This window comes from Micropterus salmoides, unplaced genomic scaffold (assembly GCF_014851395.1).
Source record: "Micropterus salmoides isolate LMB-PRFRI ecotype aquatic unplaced genomic scaffold, ASM1485139v1 Ms_hic_scaffold_18, whole genome shotgun sequence".
NCBI classification, from domain to species: domain Eukaryota; kingdom Metazoa; phylum Chordata; class Actinopteri; order Centrarchiformes; family Centrarchidae; genus Micropterus; species Micropterus salmoides.
The window spans coordinates 10,844,540-10,859,726 of record NW_024040928.1 but is presented as its reverse complement, the minus strand read 5'-3'; the positions used below and the strand labels follow the sequence as shown (position 1 = coordinate 10,859,726).

General features: G+C 42.0%; 2 protein-coding genes across 2 annotated transcripts; one reads left to right on the top strand and one right to left on the bottom strand.

The window, feature by feature from the left end:
- Nucleotides 1–270: 270 nt before the first annotated feature.
- hsp90aa1.1 (heat shock protein 90, alpha (cytosolic), class A member 1, tandem duplicate 1) lies at nucleotides 271–4,911 on the bottom strand. Its single transcript, XM_038726806.1, is given in 12 exon segments — nucleotides 271–700; nucleotides 814–1,147; nucleotides 1,267–1,376; nucleotides 1,379–1,534; nucleotides 1,652–1,799; nucleotides 1,908–2,098; nucleotides 2,267–2,432; nucleotides 2,538–2,843; nucleotides 2,969–3,102; nucleotides 3,219–3,585; nucleotides 3,671–3,820; nucleotides 4,698–4,911. Coding segments are annotated over 11 exon segments (2,172 nt in total). The 5' UTR covers nucleotides 4,698–4,911; the 3' UTR covers nucleotides 271–590.
- Nucleotides 4,912–6,978: 2,067 nt separating this feature from the next.
- On the top strand, nucleotides 6,979–14,606 carry wdr20b (WD repeat domain 20b). The gene is made up of 4 exons (XM_038726849.1): nucleotides 6,979–7,270; nucleotides 10,836–11,018; nucleotides 11,143–12,534; nucleotides 12,820–14,606. Exons 1-4 carry the CDS (start codon nucleotides 7,022–7,024, stop codon nucleotides 12,874–12,876), a joined length of 1,881 nt encoding a protein of 626 aa, XP_038582777.1. The 5' UTR covers nucleotides 6,979–7,021; the 3' UTR covers nucleotides 12,877–14,606.
- Nucleotides 14,607–15,187: the final 581 nt, after the last annotated feature.

Below are 15,187 nucleotides of genomic sequence, written 5' to 3'. Positions count from 1 at the left end.
TGTCAATCATGATGTGTGCCCATGCATCTCTGTGCATTCAAGGCTGGAGGAGGCGGGACTAAAGGAGGGGAGGCTGGCTTGCGGGAGTAGGAACTAGAACGAAGCGCGAGATGTTCAATGAAAATTCCAGAACATCGAATAAAAAAAAGTTGATATATTTAAATGACTTCACCTGTGTTATAACTGTCTCTTCTAAACCGATATCAGCTTGAAGCAACTAAACAAAGTGAGAATTCAACATGCAGGACACTCAATAATCGAGACTGCAGGTCTTATTTCTTAATAAATTTTATTACAAATGTGAATGCATTTCATAGAAAATGTAATAGTTACAAAAAGAGACATAAGCCAAATTCCCAGTGGCTGTATATTACTCTTAATCGTTGTCAGTAGTTTTATATAGGCTAAGCAGCTGATACAGTGTAGACTAAGCCACAATGTGGCCTATTAATTCCCTTATTTTACTTGTATCAACTAGTTAATACTGTTTAAGAGATGAGAGTTGTGTCAGAATGAAATACCTATTTGACAAAGCAACATAACTTACAAAAATAAAAATTAAGCAAGCAGGAAAGATTCTGCAAAGTATTTTAGTCAACTTCCTCCATTCTGGATGTGTCATCGTCTCCTTCCAATACAGGCATATCTTCATCAGCAGGCTGAATGAGGTCCTCAACTGCAGAATCATCATCATCAATGCCTGTGAATGAGAATGCAATCATCAGCAACCAAAGCCGCTTATTAATGTATAATAGGCAGACTAATTCCTGTAATGTCTAAAATGTCAGTAGTCAGAGGGGGCAAAAAACGTACCAAGACCAAGCTTGATCATTCTGTAGATGCGGTTGGCATGCGTTTGTGGGTCCTCCAGTGTGAATCCTGAAGACAGCAGGGCAGTCTCGTACAAGAGGATGACCAGATCCTTCACAGCCTTGTCATTCTTGTCAGCCTCTGCCTTTTGCCTCAGGGTCTCCACGATGGGGTGGTCAGGATTGATCTCAAGGTGCTTCTTAGCTGTCATGTAGCCCATGGTGGAGTTATCTCTCAGGGCCTGAGACTTCATGATCCTCTCCATGTTGGCCGTCCAGCCATAGGTGCTGGTGACGATGCAGCAGGGGGAAGAGACCAGGCGGTTGGAGACTACAACCTGTCAAAAATCAAATGTTGTATTATAGTCGAGATCAAACAAAATTGATTATACTCTGTAAGCATAATAGCAAGGGAATATTAAAATAGATGTGGTAAACTGTCTGCCATTTCCATTACCTTTTCAATCTTCTTGTCAAGGATGTCCTTCATGATCTTGCAAAGGTTTTCAAATTTATTTTTGAGCTCCTCCTGCTTCTTCTTCTCTTCCTCATCCTCAGGCAGCTCCAGCCTTCCTTGGTCACCGAAACCAGGTTCTTGCCATCATACTCCTTCAGCTGCTGGACACAGTACTCATCAATGGGCTCGATCATGTAGATGACTTCAAGGCCAGCTTTGCGAAGTCGCTCCACAAAGGCAGAGTTAGCAACCTGGTCTTTGGTCTCACCTGTGAAAGTTGATGTGAATTTGTGTTATCAACATGCTAATTAACAAATCACATTTGAGAAAACTTTAAAGCAAAAGCACAAAAGGAAAAGGATGGAAATCGAGTTGAAGAGCTAACCTGTGATGTAGTAGATGTGTTTCTGGTTGTCCTTCATGCGTGAAACGTAGTCTTTCAGGGAAACCATCTCATCTCCAGAGGATGAGGTGTAATAGCGCAGCAGCTCAGACAGCTTCTTCCTGTTCTGAGAGTCTTCATGGATGCCAAGCTAAAACATGAAATGAGGTGTTACTAATACTGAACAATAAACGTGGAACTAAAATTTTCTATCTGAAGGGTTACAGTTAAAGAAATACATTTGGATGGACCAAACTACCTTGATGTTCTTGGAGAACTGCTCGTAGTACTTTTTGTAGTTGTCCTTGTCCTCGGAGAGTTCAGTGAAGAGCTCCAGGCACTTCTTGACCAGGTTCTTGCGGATGACCTTCAGGATCTTGCTCTGCTGCAGCATCTCTCTGGAGATGTTCAGGGGCAGATCCTCAGAGTCCACCACACCCTTGATGAAATCTAAATAGAGAAATAAAGACTGCTTAGCCTTCCAAACTTATGAAAGATAAGTTAATCCTACCAATAATTATGACTTCATGAGCGCTAGAATGCCGAGTTTAAAGGTCGTCAATATCTTAGATCAGACTGAGAATTTGTATGTGAACTATTAGTAATAATGTTACTTACTGAGGTACTCTGGAATCAGTTCATCACAGTTGTCCATGATGAAGACCCTGCGCACGTACAGCTTGATGTTGTTTTTCTTTTTTTTGTTTTCAAAGAGGTCGAATGCAGCCCTTCTGGGTACGAAGAGCAAGGCACGGAACTCCAGCTGACCCTCCACTGAGAAATGCTGCAGACATGAATGAAGTATGAATTTATTAGCATTACAACATTTTGCAAAAAGGTAGTTTGGTGGCTGTTTTTGGCATGTTAATCATTAATATATTTAGCTTACCTTGACAGCCATGTGGTCCTCCCAATCGTTGGTGAGACTCTTGTAGAACTCTCCATACTCTTCATTGGTGATGTCATCAGGGTTACGGGTCCAGATGGGCTTGGTTTTGTTCAGCTCCTGAGCATCGATATATTTTTCCTTGACCTTCTTCTTCCTCTTGTTCTTACTTTCCTTTGTGTCCTCATCCTCGTCGGAGCCCACATCCTCAATCTTAGGTTTGTCCTTGTTCTCAGCAGCATCTTTCTCAACTTCCTCTTCCTTCTCTCCCTCGTCAAGGTCCATTTCCTTCTCCCTTGTCTTTTCCACCTTGAATACACGAAAAGAGTGGTGGTTTAGGATTTTTTTTTTTTTATGTTTAAGCATTACTATCTTCGGTTTTTATTAGGTTTTAAGATGGACAAATGTTATTGCTAATGAAAGTTAGAACTTACATAAAGTGTAATAGGGTAGCCAATGAACTGCGAGTGCTTCTTCACAACTTCCTTGATGCGTTTCTCCTCACAGTATTCTGTCTGATCTTCTTTGAGGTGAAGGATCACTTTGGTGCCTCTGCCAATAGACTCTCCTAAAAGTATAGCAATAAAATAAATAATGAGAACGATCCCTGATAATGGGTGAAATTATATTCATTATGCAAATTATTGAATAGAGTATTATGTAATTGAGAGAAATAAAACTAACCAGTGTCAGGTTTGACAGTGAATGAGCCTCCAGCTGCAGACTCCCACACGTACTGCTCGTCATCATTGTGCTTGGTTATGACCGTCACCTTGTCAGCCACCAGGTAGGCTGAGTAGAAACCCACGCCAAACTGACCAATCATGGAGATGTCGGCTCCAGCCTGCAGAGCCTCCATGAAAGCCTTGGTGCCAGACTTGGCAATTGTGCCCAGATTGTTGATCAGGTCAGCCTTGGTCATGCCGATACCTGTGTCAATCAGGGTCAGGGTGCGAGCATGCAGGTCGGGCCTGATTTCAATCTTCAGGTCCTTGCAGGACTCGAGTCTGCTGGGGTCTGTCAAACTTTCATATCTGATTTTGTCCAAGGCCTGTCCGGAAGGGATACGCTTGTTAAAATAGTGACGTTTGTAGACATGTAAGGGCTGCTTTCATTTGAGAAACAAAGATACTTACATCTGAGGAGTTGGAGATGAGCTCTCTAAGGAAGATCTCCTTGTTCGAGTAGAAGGTGTTGATAATAAGGGACATAAGCTGAGCAATCTCAGCCTGGAAGGCAAAGGTCTCCACTTCCTCCTCCATAACGTTTCCAGCTTTCTCAGGCATCTAAAAGAAAGCAAACATTATGTTTGATAAAATGTTATTCTGGATTCATAATTATGCTTCTCATGCTTAAACGCACAACTTTTCTTTAAAAAAAATGTTTTTATATATGTGTTAATTATCTTGGAAATAATTTCCTGCTGTTATATTTGAAATCTCTTTCTCACCCTTTTAAAGACAGCCTCATGGCTCAAGGAGGGTCGCTATTGCTAATGGTGGATGAACATATGTTCCTTCTGTCAATCAAGGACTTGCCATTTGGAAGAGGGCTGGAGTTCTGAAGCTTTCCCCAACCCCCAAAGGCTTCACCATGCGTCATTCAACACCTTTATGTTAAAGGAGGAATTAGCAGCTAGGAATTCAGCTTTTTGTCTATAGAGCAGTAATGATTTTTTCATGAGTGAGGTATTTATATTTGTGTTGTACAGGCCCTTATTCATAAACATTCAAGATTAAAATAGGCCATAAAAAAGCTGGCATCTTTGTGTTTCCATTGTATTCAATATTGTTTTTTGATACTTTTCTGCACCAAGGTGTGAAACTGCTGTTCTGCTCTTTGTGTCAACTGGTTTTCCTGCTCATCCGCCATTGCTCTCACACTTAGGTCACCCTGCTTGCCATGTGCTCCTTGCATGTTACAGTCTCACTAGAATAATCATTGAAAAGAGGCAATTCTGCCATACTACAAAATACTGATATTAAAAATCTAAAAGAAGTGAAGTATTCTCACTGTTCAGCCTGTGCTCCTACCATTTAAGCACCCAATATAGTGTAAATTTGCCCTTTGCAACTGATTCTTATCTAAACTGCAACACAAAAACATGTGTTGCAGTACATGCTTGGTACATGCTGTATTTGATTTAATGTGTTCTAGTCTTACCTTGAATATAAGCTTTTTCTTCCCTTCTTGAAGAGTGTCGTCAAATGTATCACTGAGCTTGTCTTCTCTTCTTGAAGAGCTCCAAATGTGTGCTTCGCTGCTGCTCCTGTGGGCAGTAAGTCTCTCTTGGTGAGTTATTTTCTATGCAGACCCTACGACATGCTGGTGTCTTTTTATACTTGAAGGGGGGTTCTCGAAGCTCCCATTCAGAAGCTTCCAGAAGATTCACTACAGTAGTGGGGGTGTTGAGGAAAGGCTGGGAAGGGAGGCGTAGTGAGTGAGATACCAGAGCCCTAAAGTTTATGTGCCCTTATAGGGCTGCAGAGTCACAAGGAGTGCCTGTCACTCACAATGAGAGCTTTCCTGATAGCTTGTCTAGCTTTTAGGCCCCATACCCCCCTATAAGCATCACAGCTGTGCCTATACTATCAGCTGCTGTTGCGGTGCCTGACTAGACCCGCACACACACAGTTACCATATGCCTTCTTAGGGATAGCAGGGCCATTTCTTTTTCTGGTTGTACATTGGGGTGAAGGTTTAGCACATTTGAAGCAGTTGGACAGTATTTCTAAGAGAAGCTGAGATACATATGAAAATAATTTGCTCCTGTGATACTTTGTGAGTGTAGATGAGTTAATGGTATATTTTAAAACATAATTAATATTAGTAAACCTTATTATAGCAGTGTGACAAAAAGAATCACCAGATCCACTAACTAGAAATTTCCCAGGGCTTTCAGCTGCATCTGTAAACAGAATCATAAGCCTTAACTCATTCTGAAGATGTTTCAGAGTTTATTGGCCTCAATTGCACAAGTTTAATTATTGGGATAATTAGCAGGCCCTGTCCGGTCACCAAAAAGAATTTTAAAGCGATTTTAGACTGAAAAGTTCAGCAATGTAGTCCTTGCCACGGTACTTTGACATGTATGTCCTGTGGCTAATTATAAGAATTCAAAAACTGATAATAAGATCTACTGTGAGCCACTATAACAAATGACTTCCAATGCCATGATTTGTAAGATGGATGCTGTAGCAGTATTTCTCAGATGAAGGAAACATGACCAGCACAGTTTTGTGATATGGTTGTTAAAATGTAACATGGGTCAAAACGTCTTGCACACAGGTGATGCATGGCTTGGTAGCGAATCCAGGGAACACTACGCAGGGAATAGTAATTACACATAATTATTATTTGCAAAATTTGCAAGCAAAATATAGAGTGTTAATGAGAGCTATAGGCACAAGAGAAGGGTAAATGGTGCAGCCTCACTAGCATACTGTTATTTGACCCCCAACCTCACCCTCCGTAACACTTGAAATATACAACAGCTCACACACAGAGATTTTCAAATGTGGAACTACACAGTAAATACATGACAGAAGACTATGATTCTATGGTCCAGTGTGGGTGTTAATGACTTCAGCTGACCAGAGGATGGCAGTGTATTACACTTGCTACAAATCTGTTATGTAACTGAAATGTCTCTAGTTGATAGTAGACACTACTAGAAGCTGACTGTCCATGTAACTGAGAATATGTCGCAATCTATGTAAGATGATATATTCTTAAGCAAAGAGCCAGATTCTCCATAGTTTGAATCCTTTTCTAGAATAATGTGGTGAGTCTAGACATGTTTGAAATAAATGGACAGTAGGCTAATACAGAAATGGATGTTTCTGGAATGGTAGAATATTCTGGGATAGGCATGATCATATATCCTTATTTTAATCATTTAATTACAACAAAGTCCACAGGTTTCAATCCCAGTCTGGGTCCTGTCTATGATTTACTTTTTAATATTAATTATAATATTATTATTAATATATTAATATTGTCTAGTCTATTAGTGTTTTTTTCTGCATTTTGTCAATGCAAAGGATAGCAAATTTTCTACATAGTTTCTAAAAATATCCAACACGTGTTGTTTGCCTTATAATTATAATAAAGCCTTATTTATTGTTTGTATTTTTCCCACTTTATATTGCTCTATAATTAAATTGTATATGAGTTGGTATTATCCAGTAGGCTAATCTAATGTAATTTATGTATTTTTATTTCATGAATCCAACCATTTCTAGTAAGAAACGCCATTAAAAAAGATACAATTTGTTTGTCAGATGTATTCATTATACATTATTAGTCTGTTAGGTGCGGGTTATTTGTTTGAAGCCGGTTTCTACAAATACACTGTTTATTTTTCTCATTTTGTCTCACATGACTTTACACTTCTCTGTACGCATGGCTGCAGGACTTCAACGGTTCAACGCATGCGTTGTTGGTAACATCCGGGGGTCGGACAAGGATGAACGCCAATTTCCAAGATGGCGGCGGAGGGAGGAGGGAAGGAGATGAACGAAATTAAAACTCAATTCACCACACGAGAAGGTGTCTACAAACTCCTCACTCACTCCGAATACAGCCGCCCGAACAGGGTGCCTTTCAACTCGCAGGGCTCCAATCCCGTCAAGGTCTCCTTCGTCAATGTAAACGACCAGTCCGGCAACGGCGACAGGATCTGTTTCAATGTGGGCCGGGAACTGTACTTTTATATCTACAAAGGCGTGAGAAAGGTAAACAATATAGACTGCAGCGACGAGGCCCGCGCTGTCCAGGAGCAGCCCATTGATTTGGCATATTCAAACGTGTTGCACCCTGCCTGTCAACTCTTTTAGCTTATGTCATTGAAGTGCGCAGGTTGTCAAGACAAGGCCATGTAGCAGACCAAGCTAAGTTGGGAGCTAATTAGCATTCGTAGCTAACATCGCCACAGAAGTTGATTTTGCCTCGATGAGACTTTGTTTGCACTTCAGAGTCCGCCAGTTGTTTGAATTTCAGCCAGTGACAAGCTGCGACACGAGCTTTCCCGGTGAACTGTATAGCGTGAGAAAATTCTTGTCATGTCTTAAGATGTGTTTGTTTATCTTCGTTCTCTACATGGCAAAGCTCCACATTCGGTGTTGTCAACAGTGCTCACCGGCAGGGTCAGCTTTGGCGTTTCTAGTACCAGGACCAAGTGTTCACATTGCACGCTTGTGGAGTGGTAGTGATTAGTGTTACTTGTCCGTGATGTGATGCAATGTGAGCCACTGTTTGGTTGCACGCGCTGATGATGTCATCATTGCAGCAAGCCACGTTTGTTCTTGTTTAGCAGGGATGGTGACTGTGGCGGTGATGCTGATGATGTGGTTGTCCCTGAAGCGGCCACTGAATATGCAAACTAACAACAACAGCAGCAGCGCCTAGCCTCCCAATGAGAACTCTGCTGCTATTCTCCAGTTCATGTGTTCTCAGCGGTCTCTCACAATCTCACAGCACAGTTACAAACTATGAGGAGGAAGAAGCACTTATTTTAAATATTGTTACCAGACAGGATCACAGTGTTTTATTTTAGAATATGCACAAATATGCAGCGGTGTGTCAGCCCATATCAGCTCATTTGGTAGTGTCTGTGTTATTCCAGTATTGTTTTTAATGATACACTACCTTATTGTGACTTAAGTGTTTTATATTAATACAACAGGAACGTTGGCAGCAGACTGAAAATATGGTATGTTTTTCTCACTGTTTTAATAACTGTAAAAATTGGCTTATCTCAAACACAACCAGCTTTGCTCCTCTATTTGTATCAAGACTTACTGTGTGTTGATACATTTTGGTAGCAGCCAGTATAGGTGGTAAAATGGGGCATCATCTAGTAAAAAGTTTTTCATTTAACATAAGTTGAGCCCAGACAGCTTCAAACACATTTCCCGAATTCCTGACACTGATGGCTGTACTGAAGGCTGAAATGATCGGTCAATCAGTGAGACTTTAGGTTGCAGTATTTCAAATTGGTTCTTCGACAAAAAAGTGAGAAAAAATGTCCATGTCCACGTCGTCCAATAACGAGTTAGCATCTAAGGCTACATTTCAGCACAGCGAAGAATTATAACAAGTCATGCTGCCTGATTGTTGCTGAGGATTATCGGTCCAATTGTCAACATAAGCATGTGGCCCAAAATAGATGGGAAAACACTGCATATGTATTCACTTAGCTCGTCTCTTCTTATATTTATTTATAATGGTGTGTCTTGCCTCTAATCCTGATGTTAGACAATCACTTCCCCCACTGAGTTGACCTACAAAATGTTACATGTCATACATACAGGCAGTAGTGTAGACCTATCTTGAGTTTGATTTAATTACTGTTTATGTCGCTGAACTTCACTGGCCATTTCCGACCAAAAGTGCACAGAGAAAAGCAAGATCTAGGCCGAACAAGTCTTGGGTTGTTTATACCCCACACTCGCCCTCACATTTAGATTCATGTTTGAGATATCTCTTGCTTTTATCGAGGACACTTATGGAATGATTGTTTATAAATAAAGTCTCATTTAGGGAAAGCTTAGCATCATTGTAGCACTTGAAATTTCAAAGTCTATTCGGAGCTGCCTCGCTTTGACAACACTGACAGCTTTATAGTTCCATCCCCTAAGCATTCTGTCTTACTACTTTATTGCTTGAAAAGAGACCACAAAAGAGTTGCAGCGATAAAGCAGAAAGCTTTCACTCACATCACATTTTCCCTTATCCAATGCGAGATACATTCCTGCCACCTTAGTAGCTCCGTTCTGACCTACTACAGGTTTAGCTTATCGTCTTGTCTTCTTTTTTTTTTTACAATAATGAAACAGACTGTTTTGCTGTGATGAATAGGGTCAGTTTTGGGTGTAAACTTGCACTACAAGCTTACATGATTCAAACATGTGTCATGTGGTGTGGGAATATATATATATATAACTTATGGGGGAAAAGCACACCACATTTTAGGTTCATAAAACTCAGTGTCATGTTTGTTTTTAAATTGGGTTATGTTGTCAATATGGATGGTTATTACTACTCGATACTTTTATGGTATCGACCGAAACAGCCCAGTTTCGAGTACAATCAAAACGTCTCCAGTCAAACCAGTACTTCAATCGATACGTAGGCCTACTTTTTAGAACCAGATCGCGGCAAAAAAAATTACTATTTGTATTGCTTGCTGCCAAACACGCAAACAACACACTGAAAGAAAGAAAGGAGCACGGCTTTTTTTCCTTATGTGCCTGCACCGTAAACTGTAAGAGAAAAGGCCTGCACGTCTGGAGACAAGCCCGGCTTTCCGTTGGTTTTATAATCTGGTATCATTTAACACATCTCTGTACATTTTTATTTGCTATTCACATCACTTGTCACTGATCGATCACTGCGTTCCATCACATCTTTTGTGGCATAGCAGCAATGAGCTGATTTTACTCACAGAGCCTCCGGCTGCAGCTGCTGTAAATACAGGTGTAGTTGGTGTGGTCTGCTGGACGTGCAGCCTCTCTTTTCCTCTGTTTGTGTCTTTAGAGTAGTTAAGTGACGTGTTTTAAACAGACTCCTTAATCGTTTTATACTTGTGACTGTCGTTTTTGGAGGAGGTTTGCGAGTCACCAATAAAGGACAAAGCACTCGCGGAGATCTCTCAATTCAGTTTATTGATCGAAAGTTAACAAAATAATTTCCCGTGTCTACTTTCAACATACGTATCAAAAAATTACCTTAAATTCATTCCCCACAACTTATTTGGTCAGTAAGCTATTTCACTTCTCCTCTGTCATTCAAATATAAAAATACTCCGAAGTTGTAGTCTTTCCCCTCATAGGCTAATACTACCCGTAAGGATGACCTAATTAGTATGAGGATCGATCTGATACAATTTCAGTACAAGAATCTAGTTAATTGAAACAAGAAAAAAAATAGATAACCTTGCTTGTCCATAACAACAATAAAAATAATAATAGGCTACCAATCAACTACTATGGTTTAACAGGTGGCATTTTATGCAAGGTATTGAATGAAGTACTCGGTATCGGTATCGCTTGGTTTTAAATGATACCCAACCCTTGTTGTCAACCGTTTGTTGGAAGACAAACCGTTATTGTCTGGTTGGGCTGGACTTCCTTTCTATTTCTGGATAAAGACTTCCCATGTGTCACAGTTCATTATCGTGCACCAGGAACATTTGGTTAGCAGGTAGCAGCCAACGCTCTTGAGTTATGTGCCCCCAGCAAGTATTCAGACATTTTAGTTTCTTCTTTTTTCATTTGTGTGTATTTGTCATTGTTCTAGGCTGCAGATCTTAGTAAACCCATAGATAAGAGGATATACAAAGGAACGCAGCCCACATGTCATGACTTCAACCCCCTCACGGCTACAGCAGAGAGCGTCTCCCTCCTGGTGGGCTTCTCAGCGGGCCAGGTGCAGCTCATAGACCCAATAAAGAAGGAAACCAGCAAACTCTTCAATGAAGAGGTGGGTTCCAGTCAACGTCTGATGTTCTGTTGGTTAGGCCAACTAAAAAATGCTAAAGACTACTTTAAATCGTTGTAACATACAGTTTTTTCTCTTTCTCTGTTTCTTTGTCCCTCCCCCCCAGAGACTCATAGACAAGTCCCGAGTAACGTGTGTACGATGGGTTCCTGGTTCAGAGAGCCTGTTTTTGGTGGCTCACTCCAGTGGCAGCATGTATTTGTACAACGTGGAAAACACCTGTGGCACCACGGCACCCCACTACCAGCTCCTTAAGCAGGGTGAAAACTATGCTGTGCATACCTGCAAGAGCAAATCAGCTCGCAACCCATTGCTGCGCTGGACAGTGGGCGAAGGTGCACTCAACGAGTTTGCCTTCTCCCCGGACGGCAAGTTCCTGGCTTGTGCAAGCCAGGATGGCTTCCTGCGTGTGTTTGGCTTCGACGCTGCAGAGCTCCACGGAACAATGAAGAGCTACTTTGGTGGTTTACTGTGTGTGTGCTGGAGCCCAGATGGACGATATATTGTGGCAGGAGGGGAGGATGACCTGGTGACAGTGTGGTCATTTACAGACTGCAGAGTAATTGCACGGGGGCATGGTCACAAGTCGTGGGTGAGTGTGGTGGCATTTGACCACTGTACCACCAGCGTGGAGGACGGTGACCCCCCAGCTGAGTTCAGTGGTAGTGATGAGGAGTTTCATGAGCAGGTTCACTTTGGTGCGGGCAGAGACAGAGCTAACAGCGCTCATTCTCGGCTTTCTAAGAGAAACTCTACAGACAGTAGGCCTGTTAGTGTGACCTACAGGTTTGGCTCAGTGGGTCAGGATACCCAGATGTGTCTGTGGGACCTAACGGAGGACATTCTCTTCCCTCACCTCCCTTTGTCCCGCACTAGGACTCACACTAATGTTATGAGTGCCACAAGCCCTCCAGCCACTGGACAAACTACTACTACTACTACTGTATCCACCACTAATCCCAGTGGCACCAATGGTACAGACAATGCGAGCAATAGTAGCGCCAGTGGCAACCCAGCTAACTCCCTCCCCAGCACCCTGCCTCGGTCCAACAGCTTGCCACATTCCTCCAACCCGACAGGTGGCAGCACACCCAACAGCCACACAGGCAGCAACAGCAGCAGCACCAAGGGCAACAGCATCATTGATAGTGCTTTCATTGCCACTGGTGTCAGCAAGTTCGCAACTCTGTCATTACATGATTCACGCAAGGAGCGCCACGAGAAGGACCATAAGCGAAACCACAGCATGGGCCACATCAGCAGCAAGAGCAGCGACAAGCTCAACCAGCTCAGCTCAACACGGACGGCAAAAGCTGAAGCAGCAAAGACTCTGGGCACGACGCTGTGCCCACTCATGGAGGACGTGCCGCTGCTCGAGCCGCTGGTGTGCAAGAAGATCGCTCACGAGAGACTCACGGTGTTAATCTTCCTTGAGGACTGTCTGGTAACAGCCTGTCAGGAGGGATTCGTTTGCACATGGGCTAGGCCTGGGAAAGTGGTGAGTGACAGGCCTCTCGAGGATACTGTCATGTGACACCTCTTAACTCACATTGTCCCGAAAACAGGCATTTTCTCGCTGCATTCAGAAGCTGTTAACGCCACCTTGTTGCAGCCAAAGGTTTTGGTTATTTCATGCAAGATTTATACTAAATCCTCAGCATTTTGATGGTTAATAGCACATCTTCCCCCGACAGTAAACCTCATGGCCTCACTATTCTGCCTCTTTTATTATGTATCAAGTTACACTGTTTGTTATCAATGTGTGTTATCTGTCTCTCCACAGGGATTGCTATCATCTCAAAACAACCCAGCCAACTCCCCCAGTGGAACAGTAGTATAGCCCCAGTGCTGGTGCTGGTAATGACAGCTCCATGCAACAGAGACGGGGATGACCAAGGCCAAGGCCCTGCAGCGCTTCTTCGCACACTTGTCACACACCACATGACCTCCAGTGTCACCTTCATTGTCATCACTACAACCACCCAGATGCTCTGTTTGTGTTATTGCTCATGTTTAGATAACCGATGTTGGCCAAGCCAGGCTTAGAAACATGACCCCCCCCCCCCCTTGTGTCTGGGTGTTTCAAAAGGCACTATTGGAAGTAAGAGGTCAAGCTTTCGTCCAGGAGGTTTGTGGGAGGGGTTGACTGGCTCATTGTTCCATTTATGGTCATATCAAGTCGCATCTAGTCTAAAAATAACAAACTCTAGAACCCAATCCTTTGTGCCTGTAGATCTTCAAAGACTAGACATGCTGTAAGCATTGTGGTGATGCCTCAACCTAACCTTTTGTATGGGTTTAATTGGACATTCTACCTATATTTTGTTTTATTAAAACAAAGTTACATATAAAGGGAGTAAGATGAGGGATAGTTTTGGAGCAGCAGCACATCCCCAATGCCAAGTCTTTTTCAATTTGTCACTTCCTGGGCGATCCCTTTGTGCAGCCCCTGTCCTCGACACCTGTTCAAGAAAGACCAGAGCTTTTTACTTCCTTTAGAAATATTTTAATCAAAGGTATCACACTTTAAAGTGTATTTGCACAGATTTTGTTTTCATTCTTGTTTCTTTTTCCTATTTTGAATTCCTGGCGGTGGAACACAAGCGAAATATTTTGAAGACAGCTTTGGAAGCACTTGGGGGGGAAACGACTTGTTATTGCCATCTGTCTCAACGCTGGATGCTGCAATGATAGTTTTTTATATGGAAAAAAATTGTTTGCACTTAATAGTTTGTTAGAGGAGAATGGCTTTACATTTTTGGAGTGTGTAAGGACTCCTTGACAAGGTTGAAATATAAATAGAATTAAAAAAAACTTTGTATCTATTGAACATTTATTTTAATATTGTTTCAGATTAAATGGGCTCTGTATTATATGTAAATATTGTACTTCGATGATTTATGGGTGAAACGATCATTATTACAGTAGTTCAAAGTTCCTCATTTCCGAAAATAGTGATATTTCTAATACAGAAAATCTATACATAATATTAAAAAGAATCTTGAATATGCAGGTGAAGATGTTTCTTTTCTGTTGTACATAAAGAGAATTCAGGTGTATTTTTATTAATTAACTGTTTGGTATAGGAGATGTCTATGAATCCTCGTATCTAACAGGTAGTGCTGAACGCTAGCTAGCCTGCCGCTGCAGATTCCTTTTAGAACAGGCAGGTGAGGCGCAGGCGCAGCGGTGTTATTCAGCCATCACTCCGAGCTCAGGTAAACCACAGGAAGACTAACGCTGGCGTAGACCCCCCACCACTAGTCCCATCCATCAACACGTGTGTGAATTCACTTTAACTTACAAATAGGACTTGACAACCATGTTCTGCAGACAGGGCTGAAATATGAGTCCTTTCATTGTGAGTAATAATTACAGAACTGATGCTGAACTTGTGAACAAACATTTGACACTGTGTTCAACCCCGCCTGACTCCGCGCTTGATCGTGGCGTTAAGTGCTTGAGGTGAGCGTGTTTTCCAAGCACCTACGTAGGAAGACTGAGGACTTTTAACAGTGGGAGCCTTTTTCCTCCATGTGACGCCTATTAAAACAGCTTTGACAGATCACACGTTCCATTTGTGTTACTTCATTATATTATAAAAACGTGCGCACTCGCGCCACATGCATCAGTATCTTCATTGCAAGCTCTTGTGATGTGTGATGCTTTCATCCGCATGAGGCCAGAGGTCGGGCTCTATCCACAACGTGCATTTATTAGGTATTATGCTGACAACATATTCAACCAAACCCTGACTCGTATCACTAGCACTTCCATAGCAGTAGCACTTGGTTTAGCCAGTGTGTGTTGGTGAGGAAGAAGAAAGATTTTGCAGAAGGAATTGAGGGAACATCAATAAAGGCCTAGTGTAGATTCACACAAGTGCACAGAGCTTCCACACTTAGCACGTGAAGAATATTCTACAGTATATATGAGCAAAGGAGCTCATCAGTAGCAGTTAGGTATCATAATGTATTACTCCTGAGTCATAAACCTGGATAAACCCAAGCAAATGGCCTACACTTGAAGAAGCACAGGTGTGAAAAATCCAATGAAGGTTGGGGTGACCTCGTCCTTCGTTGGATAACTATGACCTGGATGATTGAGAATCTTCACAGACAGGTGTAAAAAAAAACAAAAAAAAAACAAAA